General features: G+C 46.5%; 1 protein-coding gene across 3 annotated transcripts in view; it reads left to right on the plus strand.

The window, feature by feature from the left end:
• LOC118775144 (teneurin-2-like) overlaps positions 1 to 23,633 on the plus strand; it is a 220,770-nt gene that overhangs the window by 104,972 nt on the left and 92,165 nt on the right. Inside the window, exon 1 of one of the 3 annotated variants that reach the window (XM_036524892.1) lies at positions 14,774 to 14,879. The exons of the other annotated variants lie outside the window; for them this stretch is intronic. Coding sequence (XP_036380785.1) covers positions 14,864 to 14,879 — 16 coding nt within the window. The 5' untranslated portion in view covers positions 14,774 to 14,863. Of the gene's footprint in view, positions 1 to 14,773; positions 14,880 to 23,633 lie in introns of those variants that run through there. 3 annotated transcript variants of the gene reach the window in all.

Here is a 23,633-nt window from a genome sequence, read left to right on the forward strand (position 1 = left end):
TGTGCATGTTTGCATGTGTGTGCCCGTGTGTATCTGTGTGTGTCTGTGTGTGACTGAGTATGTGTACCTAATGTATATACACACACAGTATATACACATATACATACACAATTTGACAAACAATATTTTGGCATGATTATATACTTGTATTTATTTAGATTAGATTAGATTTAGTTTAGGTTAAAACCAGGGGTCAAATTGGGCTGGGGCTGTCCTACGCTTTTCTCATTCTTAATAATTCAAACAATGACTAAAACACATTTCCTTTGTAGCTGTAGAGAACATAAATGAGGTGATGTAAGAACTTCCGAACATCAGTACTTTCACGGGGTTTCCCTTTTTTCAATCAATGGGTTTCCTTATAACCCCTTCGCAGGTAGCTTATTTTTTATGCTATGTAGCGCGCATGTTACGTTACATGGTTCGTTATGTTTTTTATTAGCGTTATTAAGCTTCTCATAGTTTTCAGTTAGCATTTGCTATATTTTTTTAATGTTAAATCGCTGTTTTCCCAAAGCTAAAATTAGCTAGAATTTTTCCAATCTAGTTTTCTAATTGCACCGCGCTAAACGGCTAATTACATCGGTATGACCGTACGCACGAAAGGGTTAAAGGAAACCGAGGCTTATGTAGAAAGTGAGATGGTCCCCCGAGCTCCCTGGGGTATTCAGTGCAGAGTGTGGGTGTGTGTGCATCGGGGGGCACAGGGGATATACCATGAATTTTCTGTTTGATGTATATTTTTTTTTTCAGCGGGTAACACATCAACGCAGTGGCAATAAATAGAACGAATGTTCCAAATGTGTCACTGTAACCATGGGCAGAAGCTTGCTCAGCGTTTGGGGGCTCGGAGTGAGGTTCCAATCACCGTTCACTCTGAGCATTGACTCATAGCACTGGGGTATATTTAATATTTAACAGTGTGCAGGCAGTAGTAAGAGCTCGCTGATGCTGCCGGTTATATCTGTCTTTATGCTGTACGGTCTTTAGCACCACGGCAGCTGGCAGGTCCCCAGCCGGGATAATGGGGGCGGAGTGAGCACCCCAGGAGACCCTCCAACAGGTGGAGGAGGTCAGAGAGTGTGTGTGTGTGTGTGTGTGTGTGTGAGTGTGTGTGTGTGTTTCAGAGTGACAGAGAGTAAATGGATAAGTAAGTGCATATATACGTGTGAGTGTGTGTTCATGTAAATGTGAGAGTAATTGCATGTATATATGCATGTGTGTGTTGGTGTGTGTGTACGGATGTCTGTGTGTGTGAGAGAAAGGGTGAGTGCATATATACGTGTGAGTACATGTTCAGGTGTGTATGTGTTCAGGTGTGTGTGTGTGTGTGTGAGAGAGAGAGTTAGTGCATATATGCGTGTATGTGTGTGTGTTCCTGTCTCTGCACGTATACGCGTGTGTGTATTCAAATGTATTTATGTGAGAGTGAGTGCATATACTTGTGAGCGTGTGTGTCTTTGTGTGTGTATGTGCATGTGTGTGTGTGCACATGTGTGTGTGTGTGTGTGTGTGTGTGTGTGTGTGTGTGTGTGTGTGTGTGTCTGTGTGTGTGTGTGTCTGTGTCTGTGTGTGTGTATGTGCGTGTGTGTGTGTGTGTGTGCGCATCTGTGTGTGTGTTACTCCCATGTGAGGAAGCCTGTTAGAGCCCCTCTGTAGCTATCTGATACCCACAATGGGAGTGCTTCTGTGCCCCCGATACCCCACACTCTGAGCTCATCCCTGCTGCTCTGGGCAGCACACACCCCTGCTCTCTCAGACACCCACCTGAGCCACACTGGAGCCCGTTTCCACCTCACCGTTCCATACGGGCTCAGCATGCTGGAAAATTCACGGCCTCACACATTCCCGCAGACACCCCCCAGCACATTCACCCCCACCACAATGTGTTACACATGTTGCACACTCCTACACACTACCACCCACACCCCTGCCACACCCCTTCAAACCCTCCCACTGCCAGCCACACCCTCTCCACACCCCTGCCGCATCCATGCCATGGCTCCTCTCAGGAAACCTCTCACCGGCTCCCTCGGGTCTCTCCCTCACAGCCAATCAGAGGCAGTTATGGGCCCCATTTAATCCCAGGCCCCTGCAGCAGCTGCGGAGGGCGTATTCCCCTGATCCCGGATCAGGAGGTGACGCCACTGCGTCGTTACTCGCTAACAAGCTCTAACACAAGCCCTCATCAGCATCCCATAGTCAGCAAACGAGTCACAACAAGAGGGCCAAATCACTGCTCAGGATGCGCCGTGTTCCGCAGTTTCCACGGCGCCCATCTCCTCACCCTTGATACTGTGGTCCAGGCCCTTGGCTATCTCCCTGTCCTCCGGTTACCTGCAAAAATGGCCACGTCTCCCTGTCTTCCTGTGTCTAGGATGACAAGGATTTTGGTTTTTTTGGGGTTCTTAATTAAGCAGCCGCAAGACGCGTTGCATCCCGTTATCATCATCAGTGCTGCAGTGCTTTACGGCAGCGTGCCTCTGTGCTCATCCCCAGCAGCGCAGGGGCGAACTGCAGTCCGCTGCACAGAGCCAACCTGTGCAGCACTTGATACTGCGCAAGAGGATGTCCACTCAGCACGCTGTGCATGTCTGTGCTTCTCTCTCCCAGTAGATATACAACAGTGGTCTCTGACTCCCTGAATCACCTGTTCCAGAGCTGCGCTTATTAACCATCCATGATTAATCAGACTCCCATTTTGGAGAGCTACAGGCCGTCCTGCACCCCAGCTGTGCTGCACCCCTACACCTGCTGTAGGGAGACCGATGGCGCAGTGTTCTTCCTGTGCTGTGATTAAGCTGCTGTGCTGTGTTTGCACATGGCCCACACCTCAAAGCTATTTCAGTCTGGAATGCAGTGAAAGTATATACAGAAGAATATTAGGTACATTTTAGCCAAAAAATATTGAAATGGAAATTGAAAGATACCATTGAAAATAATTAAGTTTAATTAAGCCATTTTTATTGATTTGATATCATTGCCCTCTAACTAGAGGTTTGTAATTTGCAACGCACAGAAATCGTTCAGCCAGTAATCGGCCTAATTGGAAATGAGGGGTGGTTTGGTTATAAGTGGTCAACAGCAGGCCCCACTGCTCCAGAGACAGGTGATTCAGGGAGATGTGGAGAGTAGATCTGCAGAACCGGAGGCAGGTGATTCAGGGAGATGTGGAGAATAGATCTGCAGGTCCAGAGGCAGGTGGTTTAGGGTGATATGGAGAGCAGATCTGCAGGGTTACAGCTGGACTCCGCTGGTATGTAAGCTGTCAGCAGGAGTCTCGATTGTCCTCTGTCTTCGTGTCCTCTGTGTTAAAGATGGCTTTTTTATGACAGGCTTTTGCTGAAGTGTTCCTTTTAGGGACAGAAATGAGGACCAAGATTCACATGTGCCAACCACAAGACCCCTGCAGGGAGACAGGGGTCAGGGGTCAGGGGTCAGGGGTCATGAGGCGCATCAGATTTAAAAAATGCGAATGGCCTCTGTATACCCGCATGCATTATTGCAAGCTCACAAGCGCAGACCAAGGCTGAAATACCTTGGCATACTTATTTTCAGAGAGGGCAGAGAAAGGGTGCATCCAACACTGGAAGCATGACCTTCCTAAGCACTGTTCCTCCAAGCGGCAAGGCACATAAAAGTTCAGTGTTTCCATATTTGTCCAATATCTATCTTGTTCACTGTTGTGTATTTGTTTAAAGGAGAAGATGTAGTGCAGTAAAAAGTCTCGGTAACTTCAGCGGGAGGGATGATAGTTTTTAAAAAGCGGCAAATCTCCCTCGCTTTGAAGCTTAGCGGTTGATGGATGATACAGGCTGTGAAGAAATGGCTCTTGTGCGTCTCCCTAAGGTTTGTAATTGCTGCAGAAAAAGGATACTCTGCCATACTGTCCTAATGGGATTATTCCCGAACCGGACTCTACTGGAGTGGTGGGAGTAATCCGATTCTCTCCAGTGTGCTTCAGCTTTCTGTTCCTGATTGCTCCCCAGATTCCAGTGTCTGCCATTGAGGGAGGGGCGGCTATGAACCGGGTCCCATCTCGCTACTCAACCTGGTATCACAGCTCAGGGGTCAATATTTGATGTTTATCCAGGTTATGTTTAAACGTCAATGTTTGCCATTTCGGGTTGTGTTTACCCTGCTGTTATTGTTGAAAAAAAGAAGCCAGGTCTGAACACACAGTCTTGCTAACAACACTTTTCACAGCTCTACTTCACCACACACCATCACACACACCAGCAGATGTTTATATGATATGTATTAGGTTACCTAATTACACAATTATCCATTGTGTAATTACAGAGTAATAGTGTCATCTAACACTGTATCATATACTAGACCATTACAATATGAATTATTGTCCAATGACATGCTGTAGTGCACATTATAAAAGAGATAAAATGATCAGATTAAACATACAAGATTCTGATATTGAGATAAAAACAAGTATCTAATACGTTCTTATATAGAAAGTCAAAATAACCGTAGATAGCAGTAGAGACACAACCACCCACTGTGATGAACTAATATCTCCTAGCATTAAACCATGCTACGTGTTAGTAATCTGTCCCCATTGCGTCTGATATTACTCTGCATATGTTTTCTACTGCATGTAGTTATAAGGGCAATGAAAAAATGCTAACACTTTTAGGCTAAATTATCCTTGGGAAGGCAACAAGCCATCTGCAGGCTTAACTCCTTCTAATAGTGCTCCGTCTAATGGCTGTGGCACTCAGAAAAGGCCACTCAACTGTATCAGATTCCATTTTCAGCATCCCCAGCACTGTGGTAATGTCAGACCGTGCGTGGATGTTCACTTCTTAAGCTGGAATGGCAGGAAAATTGTGTTAGAAGGGGCGTGGTTTCGAACCCTGAGCCATTATGTGGAACCTTCATATTTAATTTATGTTTAAAGCCACATGTCTACACTTGGGGGAAAAAAAGGGGGAATTATGAACATTTTAGTTTGGATTTTTATCTTTTTGCTGATGAGTCAGATTTGCCTTGATGTCTCCCTCATTTCAGCACTGTGCATTACACACTACGGCTCCAGGCCTAAACAGTGTACATTTCAGCAGGAGCACTGCTGTCCTGCTAAAGCTTGATGACTGTAGAGGAGACAGGGGCAGGAATCCTGCATGGAGGTGGAATGTGACTCGTTTAAAAGTGGTAATGTGCTGAGTTTCGGAATCTGCTGCCCTTAAAATGATTTCCCAGTTTGTTGCCACCCATTTTTCTTTTTCAATGAGAAGAGTTTGTTTTTATACATTTCATATATATGTAACAAATATTTGTTTTCAGAGCCATTTGTGCCTGTCTGTAAAAGCATAGCTTGGGCCAAAAGAACATTACTGAATTCACCATTTTATATTTGGGGATGGAAAAAAATGAGAAAAGAAAAGATATTATTAAAAAAAAAATACAGAAGAAGACAAAGAAATCAAGACTAAAAGAAAGAAAAATACATATGTAAGTGGGGGTCTTTTGAAAACTGTATTCCTTAGCATTCAAATGACCCCTCCTGTAACACAATGGGCAGTCATCTTCACAAAGGATTTAAGGATTGAAATGAATGTTTTGGATTAGTTCTGATTCAGTTCAGATGTGCCTATAGATGTGAAGTAATGCCTCTCATCTGCATATTTTTACATAATGGGTAAGTATTTTTGGGTGAGTTGTGACTCAGCGTTGACAGCTGACAGCGGCGCTCTTTTCTCTGGTGAGCTGGAGTCAAGCGTATGAATGCTGTTATTGTGTACGCTGTTATTGTATCCGTAATGAGCGATCGGTCGGGTCTGAGAAGGATGGTGAGGTTCGGTCTGTTCTGTTCCAGCGGCTCCATTGATTGGCTGTGTTAGGGACCTGGGTCTTTAGCCCCTCACGTGTCTCATCAAGGACTGTGCCATGTGGCTGTGGTGGAGTAGTAATCCCAGGTTGGAACACCCATGTTTATGTATGTCCTGATCAGTGGATTGTGCCACTGTTCACTGTTCCCCCCTGTCCTTATTATTTCAGGGCAACTTGCATAGCTTGGATTTTATTCATTCGAACAACTGGATGTTTTTACCTAAGCAACCCAGGTTAGGGACTGTGCTTGAATTTCAGACAGAATCAAATCTACCATCTTCTGTCCTTCTGTTGAAGGGTGTAATTCCTTAACCACTACACCAATGCTCCCTATTGTGACATCAGTACATTCTGTTCGACCTTTGTCAGAGATATTCTATTATGACCAAACATTCAACTCCGGTGTTCCCGCCTGCTCAGGAATTTTCATAATGAGCCAGGCAGATCAGCACACTTGTAGCTTCAGCAGTGGCTGGGACAGAATTTTCAGTGTGATGCTCGCTATCTGTTAGTACCTCCAGTTTAGAGATACAGCTCCTTTACCTCTACGGCACACTCCCCTCTGTGACATCACTACCATTCTGTTTATCGCTGTTTAAGGTAAAAGTGTTCTGCACACCTGTATTGTGATGAATATTCTTTATAAGGCATGGGCAAAAACAGAAGATCCATAGCTAGCACAGCAGCACTGGAGCTTCCTGTTACCAACTAAACCTCCTCGACAGAAGACGTAAACTGTACAGGGCTGAATATCTGGTCATAATAGGCTGTCTTTCCTTTCAGTTTTGAAGTGCATTTACCTAACCACTATACCACACTCCCCTCTATATTACAGAGATAGTCAGCTTGATGCATTCCACATTGGAAATTTTGTCTCTGCCATTGTTGAGTGATCTGATTTGCTGGCTCACTATGAGCACCAGAACCTCCAAATGGACCCCCTGTACAGAGGACAGAATCAATGCAGGAACTGGTCACAATAGAATGTCTGTTACCATACTGCCACCCGTGACATCACAGACAATAGAACCTACACTACACAGGAGCTAGAAAGTCCGGTCATAACAGAACCTCTGTGCCTTCAGTTCAGAAGTGCAGTTATTTAACCACTATAACATACTCCCCTCTGTGATATGAGAGGTAGTCAGCTCGATGCATTCTGCATTGAAAATTCCATCTCCATTGTTGAGGCTACAAATGATTTGATCCACTGGCTCGCTATAAACACCAGAACCCTCTGTACAGAGGAAGGAATCAATGCAGGAACCGGTCACAACAAAATGTATTTGACCACCTGTGACATCACAATAGCCTGTGTTGAGACCAGTAGCGTGAAGTCTTAGCCTGCCGAGCTGTGAGAGTGTAGGGGACATGAAGAATATCATTTGAAAATGTTGTGTTTGGAAAAAGAATTTGCTGCATGTATTGTTGCCAAGAAGCTAAGGGGGTGATAAGGAGGCGCATGACAAAAAAAACACCTAGTGCAAAAAAAGTTGCAGGTTTATTTGCACTCGGTGTGGGAAAACAGAGAACAGGAATTATATTTACAGTGACACACTCCCATTCATGTATAATCCAAACCAGTGTGGATGAGCCAGTGGAGATGTAACAATGTTACAGTGTGTGCAACGACATGATTAAAGAGAGGTAGGCAGCAGGATGGTACAGGTGACCCAAAGCAACAGAGGAATGGGTAAGGCTTAAGTCTGGGGTCAGTGTTTAAAAAAGAGGGGAAAGTTTGGGGAGCAAATGTTCATGGGATTAAGATGTTGTCCGGCCAGATCATCACACTGCCTTTTACTTTTGTGCATGAGGTATAGTAATACTCTGGGTGACAGTGGAGATGCAAATTTCTGGTGTCATGAATTCCCACATGTGAAGAGACATGCCGCTGTACCCTTGGGCAAGGTACCTAACCCTCTATTGCCTCAGTAAATATCCAGCTGTATAAATGGATAACATTGTCAAAACCTGTAGTTGATGTAAGTTGCTCTGGATCCTCTGCTAAATGCTATTAATGTAATGAAAGAGAACTCAGTGCAAGGGGCCACACCCCTCTGCTTGTGGTCGTGAGTTTGTCCTGTGTGGTGGTGCATTTGTGGGCATTCCCAACAGAGTTAACCTTGCTCCACGGTCGTCCTCTTCCAATAAGCCGGGAGAGACGATGCCTGCCTGCTTCAGGCAGCTTCTGCTCCGGTCCATTTTGGCCAGTTCCAGACAGGAGGCGGGGCCCCCTGCTCCGTAGGTCCTTCGCTGCTAATTGAAATTTATTGGAGAGGGACGGGTGCTTCGTGGAGGGGAGGAATGACACCTGGGTGTGGGGGCAAATCAGAGAGTGCTGAGACCAAGAAGCGTCTGCTTCCTGTCTGCGCCCCGACGCAGCTGCGGTGCTCATCCAAGCACACACGTCTTTATCCGCATACCTGCAGGAAACTTGCTCCGAAGCAGCGTACACCATGCTGCTCTCAGGACCATTCCCACAAGAAAGCTTTAATTGCGCTTACAGCAAGAAGATTTTGTTTTCTTTTCTTTTCTTTTATTATTATTATTAAAGGCCAAGGTCGACTGACATGTGCATAATACTGTTTCCATGCCAAAGAAAAGTAGTTTTTTTAGGCAAGCGTTCAACGCTGCAACGTCGGGCTCACCTTTTGACCTTACCGTCTGGCCCCAAAGCAGGCTGAGGCTGGCCTTCTGACACATTTCCTGTTTACCAGAGGAAGCCATTAGCCTGTGCCCTTAGGTAGGAGAGACACAGCCGGAACAGTTAAAGGTCAGGACTACAAGGCCCTCAATGTCAGTCTGTAGTCACAGAGGGTTGCTCCGTCACTCTGAGGCGGGGTGACTCCTTATCCTGTGGTGGTTGGGATGGAATCTGAGGGTTGTTTGGGTTTGAGAGTATTACCTCCCCCAAGTTGTTAAAGTAGGGGTCTGAAATTATAAAGTAGCAGTGCGCACCATAACACTGTCATCATTATCTTTGAGAGGGGAAATGAGCCAATATTACATCTGTTCCATTCTTTCACATCATCCAAAGTTTGGTGGTGTCTGAAATGAAGAAATTTTGTGTAGAAATTGCAATAAATGTAGCCGGTGCTTTTATGTTTTCCTAAATGTGTGAGGTGAAGTAGTGGTACCCTGAGAATTCAGGCAGTATTGCCCTGTTTTTGCCCACTCCTGGCCATGAGTGGGCGACATCCTAGCCAGTGGCCAACTCAGTGAAGCCAACTTAGCGCTTTTATTGCTGGATTTAGCTACTTTTTGGACATGTCAGGGATTTTTTTTTCTTTCTTTCTCTCTCTAAAAGCGCTTAGTGACAAAATCCATTTCGGGGGACTTTGCAAAGTGAATCAATTAAAATGATGCAATGTTACTCCCCGCTCCACATCTGTGCCGCTCCTTGTGCTGCTTGCAAAACCAAATGTCACTGCATGCTGTGCAAAGCTGCTTTCCTCTGGGGCCGGGCCTGCCCCCGCTCCAATTCCACCAGATAGAAGATTGACAGGTGCACAATCTGACATAAATCTGCTGCTTTCTAACACTAAATGGCGGTCCCTCGAGCAGGGCCCAATGAGAAAAAGTTGGCAGAAATGAGTCGACATTTTGCTGAGCACTTTGCTGCATCTTACAACTTGGCTTATGTGTCGCACCCCTTTCCTAAACCTAATCTACACACTGAGTAGACTTTTGTGTCAAAATGGGAGAGAAGAAGAATGACCTAGAGAGATATTTTACAGGTGAAGGCACAGGTGAAGGCACATCTGCAAACCAGCATACCTAGCAAAGCTAGATCAACTTCTTTTAAAAATTCTGAAAAAATTTTGAAATAAATGTATTTGTATCCACACAGATCAAAGTTTTTCACTCTATGTTCATAAGCACACACACACACACACACAGAAATATATATATATATTCTCACAAAGAAACATCACTAATGATTTTTTTTACTTTACAAGAGCCTTACTGATTATCTCCTGTGTGCCCTTGTGGAAATGATGAGAAGAGGGGAGCAGGGAGGGCTGTAACCGGCTGTATTTACAGACATGCCACGGCATTGAAACGTCCCGAGTGAAAAATCTCTGCACCGAGTCTTTTCTGCAGCCGCTGATTGGGGATCAGTTTGCAGCGAGGACGTTTGTCTGGCACGGCAGGGGGGCACGGAAAAAGAGGGGATTCTGAGCGCAGCAAAAAGGAAACAAACAAGCTTGTGAAAAAGACAGAAAAAAGCGACAGTGAGAGTAACATAGAGAAGGGAAAAGGGAACAAAGGCAGATAACAAGGTTCTGGAAAGTGACAGATGTACGCGGGGTTGGGGGGGTGTATTTCAGGGGAATGTTAGCTAATTACCTGCTGTCTTTTTGTCGTGTTTGCTGCTCAACATCCACGTGCAAAGTGATAAGGTGAATGAACGCGCCAGGTTCAAAGGCTTGCGCATCCTGCATCTCCGGCAGTTTGGGTTCAGAAGACGAGCATCTGAGATGGGAGAGCAGCGCAGACGGCTGGAGTTCAAAAAGACTTGACTGAAAATGAACGTGGATGACGTCCCTCAGCGGTGACCACAGAGGCCGGCGAAACACAGTGGACTGGGTGGGGCCCTGGAGTGACAGGAGCACCCTGTCCAACAGGCTCTTTGCATTAGCACTGCTAACTCCTCCTCATTGGCTGGGCACATTTGCTCTGGTGATGATGTCATAATGAAAGACGTCTGTCAAGCAAGGTGGAGACAAACATTGGCTAACATATGCTCATCTGTATGTGTCATTGCGCTGTCTACTGTCGGTCCAGGAGCAGCTGAGCTGACTAGTTTGTGTGCTCCTTCACCATCAAGACTGAGGCCATAGGGGGTTCTGGGTAATGTAGTGCCTTGAGACAATGGGGGTGTAGTTGTGTGAGCAGAGGAAGGAGTCATCCTACACCACAGACAGAATTGCCATCACTATGACACTTGATGACCCAGAGAGCCCAAAGTTTAGCTGTGACAGGGATAGGACGTGTCATCCAGGGTGACCAAAGTGACCGAGTGTAAAAGGAGGGGGTGGGAGAGGCTCTGGAGAGCATCACAGTAATACTGCTGTGTCTGCAGGTAGCCTATTCACTTATCAGCACTGAATCATCTTTTAATTTGCTCTCAACCCCTGAGAGGTTAATTAGCGCGCTAACGACGTGGTTCCAGTCTCCGCGTCCTTGGAGACGAGGGCTCCAGCAGGAAACACACAATGGACCAAACAAACACAAAGAGGACGCTGTACCGTACCACAGCTCACACAGAGACTGGAACAGCAGCACCATTAAACCGAGGTCAATTTATATCCGTGCAGAACGTTTAAGAAGCCGGCCAGCATTTTATTCCTGTGGAGGTCTGTGAAAGGGGGCAAGGAACAGTCTATGTGGAAAAAGACCTCTTTTTTGTTCTGTTGGTTTTAGTGTTGTTTTTTTTTTTTTTGTTTGTTTGCTTTCTCTCTGTTAGCACACTGATGGTGACCAGCCGTGAGAGCACGGCTGCCAAACGGTTTGATTGTAAATGTGATTTAAGTCGTCACAACCCACCTCTGCCTCTTGTCCGAAGCAATTTTCTGCATTGCCCTCTCGGATGGAGGGCCTGAATGCCTCTATATTAGTATGGAGAAGGCAGCGTCAGGGAGCTAAATGGCTGCGATTGTGCTCCTGTCTGACTCCTGTTGGCTGAAAAGTAGCCGCAGGTCCAGATGGGAGACGCGAGCGAATTTGTCCACGAACACAGGGGAGTTTATTTGGTTCCTGTTTCCCATAATGCTCGCTGTCTGTTATAATGGCTGTATGTGTGCTAATGGTGTAGAGAGAAGGATAGGATGAGGGGCTGGGAGGGAGAGGGAAGGAGAGATAGAGGAGAGGACTGGGATGTTTCTGGGGATAAGTTTTTGTGCCCACAGTGAGCGTGCGTGTGTGTGTGTGTGTGTGTGTGTGTGTGTGTGTATACACTCTTCCGCATCCACGCATTCCTGTTGACTTTTGTAGATTTTAGACAGACTCTGACAGTGCATAGTTACGTATTTTAATAGTTTTGCATTGGTCAATCCTGGTAACTTTAGACGTTCCATTCACTCAGAATGTACTCCACTCTCTCAATGTATACCCCACTCACTCAGAGTGTACTGTACTCACTCACTGTGTACCCTACTGCCTCAAAGCATACCCCGCTCACTTGGTGTGCACCCCACTCACTCAGTGTGAACCATTCTCTCACTCGGTGTGTACCTCATTCACTCAGTGTGTACCCTCTCACTGAGTCGCTCCAGCCTCGGTCTGTGTGAGCCGTGTAGGTGCATATCTCCCGCCGTCCGTACACCGCGCCTGGCGCTGCCTGCAGTCTCATCCAGCAGATGTTAGCATGACTGACAGCTGCACACAATGGCACCGGCTCCATCCTCATCCACCCCCATTGTCTGGGCTCATTGTGAGGCGGCCGGCGCGGGCCCGCAGGTGTTCTCAGCCGCGCCGCGTCCTCCGCCAGGACGCAGCGGAGAGGAAACGCACCTCCCTCTCTCCTGGCTCCCAAGCCGCGGCTCTATCCAACAAATGCCACATTGTCACACTCCTTTGCGTTTTTTTATGGGTTTTGTTTTGTTTTAGGCTGATAAGGGGGGGGAGACAGCGCAGCAGAAACTCAGACTTATCTCTCCAGTGCTATTCAGAGAGCAAAAGGTGATGGAGCCGCTTACACCGCCGCACCCCTCCCCCAAAATGCATCTCCGCCAGCTTTTTTTGTCTCCCTTCTTTTTTTCTCATCTGGATTCTGGATGGGGCCACGTTCTTAACAGATATCAGCACGTCCTTGCGGTCGATAGGCACTGATTATATCTCCATCCCCGGCTCCCAGTGTTTCAGAGTCATTGTAACGACAAAAGGAGGGCAATTTGGCTTCCTCCTGGTTTTCCTTTCTCCTCTCTGGTCTCTTTTCTCTGTCTTCCCTCTCCATCCCCCTGCATCCTGCCCATGCCTTTCAGCGAGACGCTTTTTCCGGGACGGGGGCCCCCGAGCAGGCGCCGGCAAATGAGGCCTCGCTGCGGGTGACGAAGAGAGATGCCGTTGTGCCGGGAATCGCTTGTTCTTGGTGATTCGCCATTGTCCAATAACAGTATTCTTTGAGGCAGTCGACATATAGCTGCTCAGTAAATACAGCTGGACCAGAATCAGCCTATTGAATGAGTAACAGTTTGTTCCTGAATTAGGCCTAATTAGATCACTTCCCGCGTGCTGCGCTCTGATTGGACGCATTGCTCTCCGTTTCCTGCAGCTGGGTGTTTCACGGTCCTCCTCGCTGGGAGGGGGCATTGTGGCACAAAGAAATAAAGCGTTAAAGTTATATGCAAATGTCTGCTGATGCAATTATGGGAAAATGGAACCCATAGAGCCCTGGAACCCATTGGGAGCTCTCAAAAAATTCTTCTTCTTCTTCTTCTAAAACACAAAGACTCCACTTCCTTGGAGTCCAAAGGCTAAAAGAGAGAAACAGAAGAAAAGGAAACAGAAAAATACTGAGGAGGACCTGATTAAGAATTTGGAAATCCTTTGTTTCAATCATAACCACACTTCCAACTGTAATTTCTCCGCAAATTACTAAAATACACACACATGCATGCAAGTGCATAAACACACCTGCAAGCAATCCAACACATAAAAGATGTGTTGGATGTGTTGTTTCTTTCTGAAAATAATTTAATGCAATAATAGATAAATGAGCAACCAAAGAACTTCCCCTCTCTCTTGCTCTTTCTCACATACACACACGCTCTCTCTGTTTCTCTCTCACACACACACACCTGCTCACTTTCTGCAAATTGAACACCAGAACGCGATATGATTTTGGAGAGCGGAAAAGAGCAGTTTCGACAGCACCTGGTCATTAACCTCAGCCGTTAATACACTTGCTTCGGCTGCAGGAGAGAATCCCAGGATGAAAGAGCGGCAAGTGTGAAAGGATCCATTATCCAGGGGAAATAACGCACGAAACAGGCCAGAGCGCCGTGTCCACTGGCCAGATCTCACGTCTCTTTTTTTCTACTTAGGAGCTTCCGAGTGGGCTTTCTCTGGTTTAGAGGGTCTGGCAGTGTGTTTTAGATCTGCATGCAGCACTGAGAGGGTCTGCGAATGGGCTTTCTCCCTGTCTGTACCTTGCCTGATAGACACATGGGGGTGGAGGATTTTCAGCATCTTTCAATTGCAGAAGGAGAAAGGCTAGGGATAGGGAGAGAGACTGACAGGCATGTGCATGCATGCATATGTGTGTGTGTATTCATGTGTGCGTGTGAGAGAGAGAGACTGAAGGTCTTTAAAAGCCCTGGGTGCAAGGGGAAATGTTACAAAAACATGATGTGACTGCCCACATCGTAGTAGACATAAAAGCATCTATTTTGTCCTTCAGAGACTCTGGGCTGAAGGCAGCGCAGTCGAGGAGCTAAACTCCCACAGGGAGGGAGGGAGAGAGAAAGAGAGAGAGAGAAAGAGAGGGAGGGAGAGTGAGGGAGAGAGAGAGGTAGACGGAGAGAGAGGGAGAGAGAGGTAGAGAGAGAGGCAAGCTGCTCCACAGAGCAGTCAGCGGCAGCAGCTCAGACTCAGAGCAGCGGCGTCTCTTTCAGACCATGCGCTCTCCCCCCCGAGCGCTCGCCTCTCCCAGCTGCAGGTCGAGCGCCCGTCTCCACCAGCCGCCGTCCGTGAGCCTCCGTGGCAACCTGTCCGCTCCCCGCTTCCGAGCGACCCCAACTGAGCACTGCCAGAGAGAGAGGGGGGGACAGAGAATTCAGGGGACGTGCCAGCACGTGTGTGCAAGCAAGACTGAGAGTGTGTGGAGGAGGAGTGTGTCTGAGTGAGAGGGAGCAAGTAAGAGTGTGTCTGAGTGAGAGTGAGTGTGTGTGTGTGTGTGTGTGTGCGCGTGTGTAACCTCGTCCCGAAGCGCAGAAGCAGTCGTGCAGATGCACAGCAGCTCTGTCGGATGAGTGAAATAAAGTAGGACTGCGCCTCAGAGTGAGAGCAGAGCATGGAGGCTAACACAGGTAAGCTCTCATGCACACTGACCTGCTGCTTCTGTAGTTTCTGTCTTCTAACTCTGGCGGGGGGGATATGCGGGGGTTGGGGGGCATGCCAGTTTGGAGCGGGAGAACTTGCCCTGCATATGGAGGTGGTCTTGCATGTCATGGGGTGTCAGAAAGCCTCTCTCATCAAACGGTTTGGTCAGATTTCTTTAAGTGGCTCAAGTATTGGAAGATTTTCAGTGGCAGCAAATTGATGAATCGCGTATCATGTTAAATATAATTATTGAGAAACTTTTTGAAAGATGTTACAGTCGTGAGCCGCTGTGCAGAACCTGTGATTGATGGACCTTTGTATGTGGCAAAGGAATCTTCCTAGTAAATCAGTGTAGGTCTTGTTGCTTGATAAGAGCACAGAACAGGTTGTGTTGCAGAAATGTTTTCTCCAGGTGAGTGGAGTGCAATCATGAAGATGCACCATGGAAAAAACACAAAATCAAAAATGCAATTCAGCGATATAAAGTGTATTACAATGTATGCGAGAGAATTTTTTGCACATCAAAATAGATCAGTGAAGGGTAAATTTCCTATGTGTAATTTTATTACTCATGAATGAAATTTCAAATACAAAGGAGGCAGTTGTTGCATTTCTTATGCCATGTATAAATATAAATATAAAAATATTTGTCCTTGAGAGTTGGAGTTTTTTATTTGTTTTTTTTGTAGTCGGCTCTTTCCTCAGGAGCACAGTCTGAATGATATGATTTACTGTATGTGTTGAGTAGACTGTCCAGTGACAAAAAAAGCCAGCCTAGTCCAGGCAAAGTATGTGTTTATTGTACGTATACAGATCGTACAAGGGTCGTAAGTATACACTCACGTATGTGTGTGTGTGTGTGTATCACTGGAGCCCATGTGAAAGAGATTTTCATTCACAGTAGAGAGCAGTGCAGATCTGATCACTTAGCTCTAGCTAGGTGTCCATAATCAAGCTGCCACGGTCTGGCTGGTCGACTGTCTGTTTAGCTTTTTTGTCTTTCAAACAGCCATGTTCAGGAGCTCGTATATTGTGGCAACTGACCGTGTTAGTGTGGCACTGTCTGTGTTTGGCCTGTCTGTGGAAGCTCTAGCGGACTCGGCTCTCAATAACCCAGGCTCAGTGACTGTTCTGCCCTAGCTGTCAGTGAGGTTCAGAAGTATACCTTTATTTAGGGGCATCAGTGTAGCAGGGCTTGTAACTGCAAGGTTGCTGGCTCGATTCCCCGCTTGGGCGCTGCTACTGTACACTGGGGTACGGTGCGTAACCCAGAAATGCCCCAGTAAATATCCAGCTGTATAAATGGGTAAAATTGTAATGTATGTAAGTCGCTCTGGATAAGAGCAGTGCCCTGTTTACTGACCGGTGTAGCTTAAACATGCCTCATTGTGTTTAAGTTCATGTGCAAGGATGTCTACAGCTGTCTTCGGATTCAGAAGGTACCCTCGCTCTGATGAAATTTGCCAAACTGTTGTTTGATTTGGGCAAGTTTGTGTGATGCATGATGAATAATCCCCAAACACACAAGTAAACACTGCGGGAGCACTACTGCAAGCCTGCACTGTGATGCCAGGTTCTGCTTAAATTTCCCCATAACGGTCCTAATCAAATCATTAATGCATCCGTGTAACGTGCAGGAAATACAACCAGCTGCTAAGGAAAAAGGCTCTACCCATCCTCTCCATTTTACGTCCTACAGTATCTTTTACAGTTATGCTCTGTATCTCAACACATTCTGTGAAGCTTTGTCTATGAGGTCCTTTAATAGTGCTACATTGAGTTACACATGCATATGTGCATAGGTGTATGTGTATGTGTGTGTGTGTATTTTTTGATGGAGTGACAGATTGATTGATTGACTGATTTGTTGATTGATTGATTGATGGCTTCAGCAGGCTGCGCTTGCAGGGGTGGATTCCAGCTGTACCACACACTCGTTGCTTCTTCTTCTTCGCTCTCGTCTTTTCCACCTTTCCTGCAGCCTGGCATCAGGCATGCAGCAGGGCAGGATTGCAGGGTTGGAATCGGGTTTCTCACTGAAGACAACACAGAGCATCTGGTAGTGTGTGGAGATGTGTGCATTCGGGGGGTTACAGGGTGCAGTTATTAAGTGTTTGGGAGTGTGTGAAGGTGTGTGTAGGGGGTGGTTAGAGAGTACGGTTATTAAATGTTTGGGAGTGTGTGAAGGTGTGTGTAGGGGGTGTTTAGAGATTGCGGTTATTAAGAGTTTAGGAACATGTAAATGTTTGTGTTATGGGTGTTTAGAGAGTGCAGTTATCAGTTGTGTGGGCTGATGTGTGTTGGGGATGATGAGAGTATGGTTATTGAGCCTTTGAGAATGTGTGAAGGTGTGTGATAAGGGTAGTTAGAGGGTGCAGTCATTGAGCTTTTCAGAATGTGTGAAGGTATGTGTTGGAGGTAGTCAGAGGGTACGGTTATTGAGCCTTTGAGAACGTGTGAAGGTGTGTGTTGGGGGTAGTTAGAGGGTACGGTTATTGAGCCTTTGAGAATGTGTGAAGGTGTGTGATAAGGGTAGTTAGAGGGTGCAGTTATTGAGCTTTTCAGAATGTGTGAGGGTGTGTGTTGGGGGTAGTTAGAGGGTGCAGGTACTAAGCCTTTGAGAATGTGTGAAGGTGTTTGGGTTGGTTAGAGAGTGCGGTTATTGTGCGCTGGGGGCAAACAGGCTTCCAGGGGGGAGGGGTGATGGAGCAGGGCAAAGAGCAGACCTCTTTCACCAGAGCAGGCATGCGGTTGGCATGGTGATAAACACAGATGCAACTGTGTGAGATCAGCTTCTGAGCAGAGTTCACACTGGTTATGAAGACATGAGCACCAGTCAGCACCACAGTCCATATGGACCCTGGAGCCTGATCTGCAAACATGCGCTATGTTGCATGACCATGGTCCAAACAGGTTTATACAGACTATGGAGGAGTAACTGTGGTCTACACATCACCATTACATACCCATGTTCTTAGTGTGTGACCATGGTCTAAGAATGCATACTGTACGGGCATGACTATGGTTTAATTATGTTTGCAGAAATTATAAGGGAGTGATCATGATCTGAATGTTTCTATGCAGGATAGTAGCATTACAGTCATCTGAACATTTACTTGCAGAATCAGCAGGATCACACTTAGTTAACTAGGCAAGCAGTTAGTTACCACTAGTTTATTGATGCTCATTAATGCACGGTTAATGTCCCCGGGGTCACGTTGTAATTAAAAATCTCATTTGCAGCTTCCATCCAGAGAGGAGCTGCCTCTTCTTCCTGCCTTTTCTGTCATCATCAGCACGTTATGTGTCAGAGTAGAGCAGAAAGTGTGCTCTGAGAGGAGGTGTGTACCGTTTGTGTGAGATCTCTGCCATGGAATTACTGTCAGATCTGCTCCTCTGACAGGCCATCTCCTTTGTCTGCACTATGGTCCTCTGTAATTTCATGCATGCACTGTACGGACGTCCTTGTGTATGTGTGTGTGTATGAAACTCTTTTCATTTGTCTGCATGTGATCTTGTATGTGGGTTAGTGCATGTGTGTGAGTGCATTTATGTGCCACTGTGTGTGTCTGTGTCTTCATGTATATCTGTGTGCAAGTGTATGTGTGGGTCTTTATGGGTATCTGTGTGTCGGGGGGATGGGGGAGGGGTTTGATTTCAAGTGGATTTGTGTGGTGCATGTGAGTGTTTTTATGTGTATCTGTGTGCAAGTGTGTGTATGTATAAATGTATGTATGTGTGTTTGTGTGTGTGAATATCTGTGTATATGTGTGTGTGTATGTGTGTATTTCTGTGTATGTGTATGTGTACGTGCGTATCTGTGTGCATGTATCTGTGTATCTCTGTGTACGTATATCTGTGTGTTTGTGTGTGTGTGCGTATCTGTGTGTATCTCTGTGTACATGTAATTGTGTATGTGTGTATCTGTGTATATGCCTGTATGTGTGTGTGTGTGCATGTGTGTGTGTGTGTGTGTGTGTGTGTTGGGGAGTTGCGTCAGTGTGCAGGGTGTTTTGCGCGACGGCTCGGGGTCTATAGGGGAGCGGTGCAGAATAACAGCAAGGCCGTGCCGTCTCCGAGGGGTCAGGTGACGCAAAGCAGCACCGTGCTTGCCTCAGCGCTCCGCTCTGCCTCCAGTCACCGAGTGCTGGCATGTCACCCCCCCCCCCCCCCCCCGGTAACAACCTGAGACCCGCTGTCCCCGGGGGCACCTGCGGCGCCCTCGGACGGCCACAGAAGGGTGACGCGTGATTGACAGCTGTCCCTCCGGGTCTCCCGCGGTGCCGGGATGGAGCCTGCCGGGGAGTTTAAGGCATGAAGGACGGCAGCGTCAGAGCCACGCCAGCGTGCAAATACGTTTTCACTTCATTACATCCCAGATTAATCCTTTCTTCAAACTCATAATTTAATCATAAATTAAGCAGTGCGTGTGTTGATGTGCGTGCGTTGTGTATGTGTGTGTGTGTGTGTGTGTGTGTGTGTGTGTGTGGGTGGGTGGGTGGGTTGGATGTGTGTGCATTTATGCATGGGTGCAAGCATGTGTGTGTGTGTGTGTGTGTGTGTGAGTGCATGCATGTATCCACACATGTGTATAAGCGTGTGTATGCACATATATGCCTGTGTTTCTATCCTTGTGTGTGCCTGTGTGTGTGTCTGCACCTGTGTATGTGTGCGTGCATGTGTGTGTGTGTGTGTGTGTGGGTGTGGGTGTATGGGTGGCTGTGTGTGTGTGTGTGTGTGTGGGTGTGGCTCTGTGTGTGTGTTTCTGCACAGTTTTCCCAGCCCACCAGGCTGAGGTGAATAACGAGGCACATTCATCAGGTCAGGTTTAACCTCAGAGTTTACAGTAAATTACATTAAATCGTGAAAAAGTAAAATTGAAAAATAAAGACATGGAGCTGATGCTAAAAGTGTATTCTCAGAGGCCAGTGACTCACAAACTCATTACTGCTCAGACCTGCTTCAAAAACTCGCAGCAATATGGTATGTCTGTGACCAAATCCATCTCCTGCACTTCAAAGGACTCAGTTAAATTTAGCAATGCATCATTTTCGGATTAAGACTTCTTTCTATTGATGGCATTAGACAACACCGTTCCAGAGTGGAGTGATCACTTCCACTCAATGAGGGCGAGAGACAGGTGGCGAGAGCAGCACTGAGCATTCCAATGCTCAGGTTCTGGAATAACAAACAATCTTTAAAAAAAGAAAAAAAGTGTCTGTGATTTGATAAGAGTGGAATGTAGTCCGGGAGGGGAGAGAGAGAGAGCCTTCGTCAGTCTGGAGAGGAATCTAATTTCTCCGCGCTTTGATCTTCTGAGAGGGTGAGAAGTTCTGAAGATTCCAGATGGGGAGGGGTAGGGTGCGGGGTGGATTGGGTTTGGGGGAGGGGGGGCAGAGATGGTGGGGCGGGGTTTTGGGGGGAAGGGGGGGTCGTGGGTAGGCACCAGCAAATGAGAGAGAGAGAGGGGGAAAAAGGCGAAGGGAGGGAGACAAAAAAAAAGTAGGACAGTTTTGTTTCCTTTGCGACAGAAGCAGATAAGACCTAAGCGCATGCGTGGAGTTGCAGACTTCAAAGGCAGATGTAGGGGGCTCAAAATATAATTAGCGCCTCAGAATATACTTCTGTTGGTAGCCAGCAGTTGGTTTCTGGATATTCAGTCCTTCTGTGAAACTGCATGCTTTTGGACTGAGACCCAGGCAGTTTAGTCCCAACCGGCACCCTAGGAAAGGGTGACGGAAGAGCAAACTGGGAGAAAGGCTCCATGGCACTATGTGGGGACCTCCCAGAGGGTAGAGCACGCACACCACAGCAAAGCAGAATCATTTGCTCACCCATTATTTAAAGGCTCAATTAAGTTTTTTCCAAGATGCTGTTAAAAGTTCATTAACAACCTTATCAACCTGTATATGTAGAAAGTTACGATAAGTGAAAGTTATGATCCACTAAATTTTCGGGCATGCACAGTAGTGATGGGAGAATTTAGCATTGTGAAGAGGAGAGTGTAGCAGGGTGAACTCCATGATGGGTGGAGCTACCATGTGCTGTCAGAACACTGTGATTGGTTCAAATCAGCAAGTCATGGACAGCACAATGGTAACCCCATCCATGAGGTTTATTTAGCCTCTTTCTCCTATCAGTAGTTTACAAGATAATTGAACATACAACAGAAAAAAGAAAAAGAGGAGAGAAAGAACTTCTTTTTCAAACAGAAAGTGGTAGTAAATATGTAATAAACTTCCAATTTGACTGTGTAAAATTATTTACAAATAGCAGCAGAAAGTCTGGAATTGTGTATTCAGATTTTTCTGTATAGACACCGGGTTTTAACATTGACATTTACAGCTGAATAAAATGCAGCTTCATGCAGCAAAGCGCTGTGTCTAAGCAATTCCCAAATGGAGAGATGTTTGCTCTGCATCCACAGTACATTCTGTTCATTATGTAACTGTTTTTAAAAAGTCATATGTAATAAAATACAATATATTTGGCAAATGTTTTTCACACCATAAATAGGCCGTGGAAATGATGTGTTACTAGTAATTTTATTCAACAGAAGGCAAATTATGTGCAGGCAGGACTAACAGCAGTGTGTACATTGGATGTGTCGGAGCTCATGGCTGATTGGTCACTCGATGGGGCTTTTAGCGTTATGATTGGTGTTTATACGATCTTTATGATGACCTGATGGCTTGGTCAGGCTTGTTCCAGAGGCTTATCTGAGATGTCCTGGGCCCATACAGAGGGCTGACCTGCTCAGGGTTGCACAAACCAGTGTTGCAGGACCAGTTTGGGTTGCATTTTTGCGGTATGTATGCATACTACCACAGGCTTTCAACAGGTCCATTCAGGAGAAGTCTAAGGGGTTTAGGGAAATCATAGTTATGTATGTTTGTGTTTGTGTGTGTGTGTGTTTGTGTGTGTGTGTGTGTGTCTGATTATGTGATGGGGCAGAAATGATAAAAAGGTATTTGAGTTAAAGCCTTGAGGTCATCAATGCTGCACTTCTATTCTAAGGTGGAGATCCTCTGCTGTAGATCACCACTGGCTGTATTTTCAGAGATGTCTGTGGTGCTCTGTAGAGTCTCAGCCTCTCGTCTCTCCCCCCCTTTCCCTCTTTGAAGCGGTGTTTTTCGGGGCCCCATCCTGTAGACTGCGATTGCGATGTGCGCCGACGGAGGAGGCGAGTCCTATGCAGTTATCTTGCACTGGAAGTGATCTAAAAATGCAATTCCACAAAAGCACCGCGGGGAAAGGGCTGCTTTAGGAACCAAAACGGTATCGACTTCCAGCAACGCTTCACACGGAAAAGGAGGGCTCCAGGAGGCCTGGAGGGGCTGGGACGTGGGCGGGGTGTGTGTGTGAGTGCGGGGGGGTAGGAAGAAAGCAGTTTCATCTCTGCGACTCTTGTTTTAAAGCTGACGTGGCCTGACCCATTGCTGCAGTCTCTCTCTTTTTCTCCCTCCCTCACCGGTTTGCCAAGTCCCCTCTCTTCGTGCGTTGGTATGCTTGACTGAAAGATGGATGATCCAACGTTCTCAGAATGTCAGAAAACATTATTATTTAATGCGCCGTTTAAAAGGCTGCTTTACCCCCAGAAACAAACAACTCCGCTGCAGCTCTGGCATGTCACACACATCACTTGGAAAAGCTTTAATTGCTTTGGGACCGTTCGGCATACATAACGCAAAAACAATATTTAAACAAAAAAAAAGCTAAGAACTGTGATGTACACTGTCTGATTTGTGCCTAAAACACCCTTTGATAGAGTGTGTGAAACTAACCTCTCAAAGCAGGTACTGCGTCAGGAAATTAGCTGCGAAAGACCATCGGTATGACCCCCATAAGCTCAATCCTAAACAGCCAGCTGAACGAGTCTCTGTCGACAGGGAAGCATTATGATGACAGACAGGCGTCTCAAAGGCAGGGGGGAGGGCGGGGGGGAGTGCATTATTCTGAGTCTTTTCAGGAATGAAACGGGTCAAATCCATTACGGTATCGGCCAACCGCACCAGCCGCGGGGACGGCGTTCACGGCCCTGGCTAATTCGCCCGTGCGGGGCCTCAGCCACGCAGGCGGGCGAAACGGGACCGGAGTGTTCCGGAATCCCAGCGTCCCTGCTGCTGAGGTGGGCCAGACAGCAGAGGGGCCTCTGAGGAGAAGCCAAAATTAATGAACGGGAGGAGGAAGAACTGAAATAATGTTCACGCAAAGAGAGCGGGAGAAGAGTGCTGATCATTATGAGCCGCTTATCTGTGTGGTTGGGAATGGGGGAGGCTGTTTATCCATGAAACAGGAAGAGGAGCAATGTATTGTATCCATAACAGAACTATATAACTAGAGGCCCAGGCACCACATGAGGCATGTTATGGATTTCCTGTTAACTTGAGAAGCAAAAACTGCTGCTCAAAATGCCTGCTTAGAACTCCAGCATACTTACATGTACCTTTAAGGACACAGGCACCATGATCATCATTGTCTATTTTTCCTTATTAGCACGCACTGTCACTCCTGTTAGTTAGGTTTCCTACTTGATATTGATAGTGGACCTTGTGTTTTTCCACTGTTGTTGTATTGATGTTTAATGAGTTCATAATTAATTGGTCTTTAATTGATAGAGAGTAATGATGATTTACTCTGAGCACAGTCAGTAATAGCTATGTCTCCTTCATTCATACACATGTGCATCATAATTTATGCATATATTGTTTATCAATAGGAAGCAGAGAATGTTTAGCCTG

The sequence above is a fragment of the Megalops cyprinoides genome, chromosome 3 (genome assembly GCF_013368585.1).
Source record: "Megalops cyprinoides isolate fMegCyp1 chromosome 3, fMegCyp1.pri, whole genome shotgun sequence".
NCBI lineage: Eukaryota > Metazoa > Chordata > Actinopteri > Elopiformes > Megalopidae > Megalops > Megalops cyprinoides.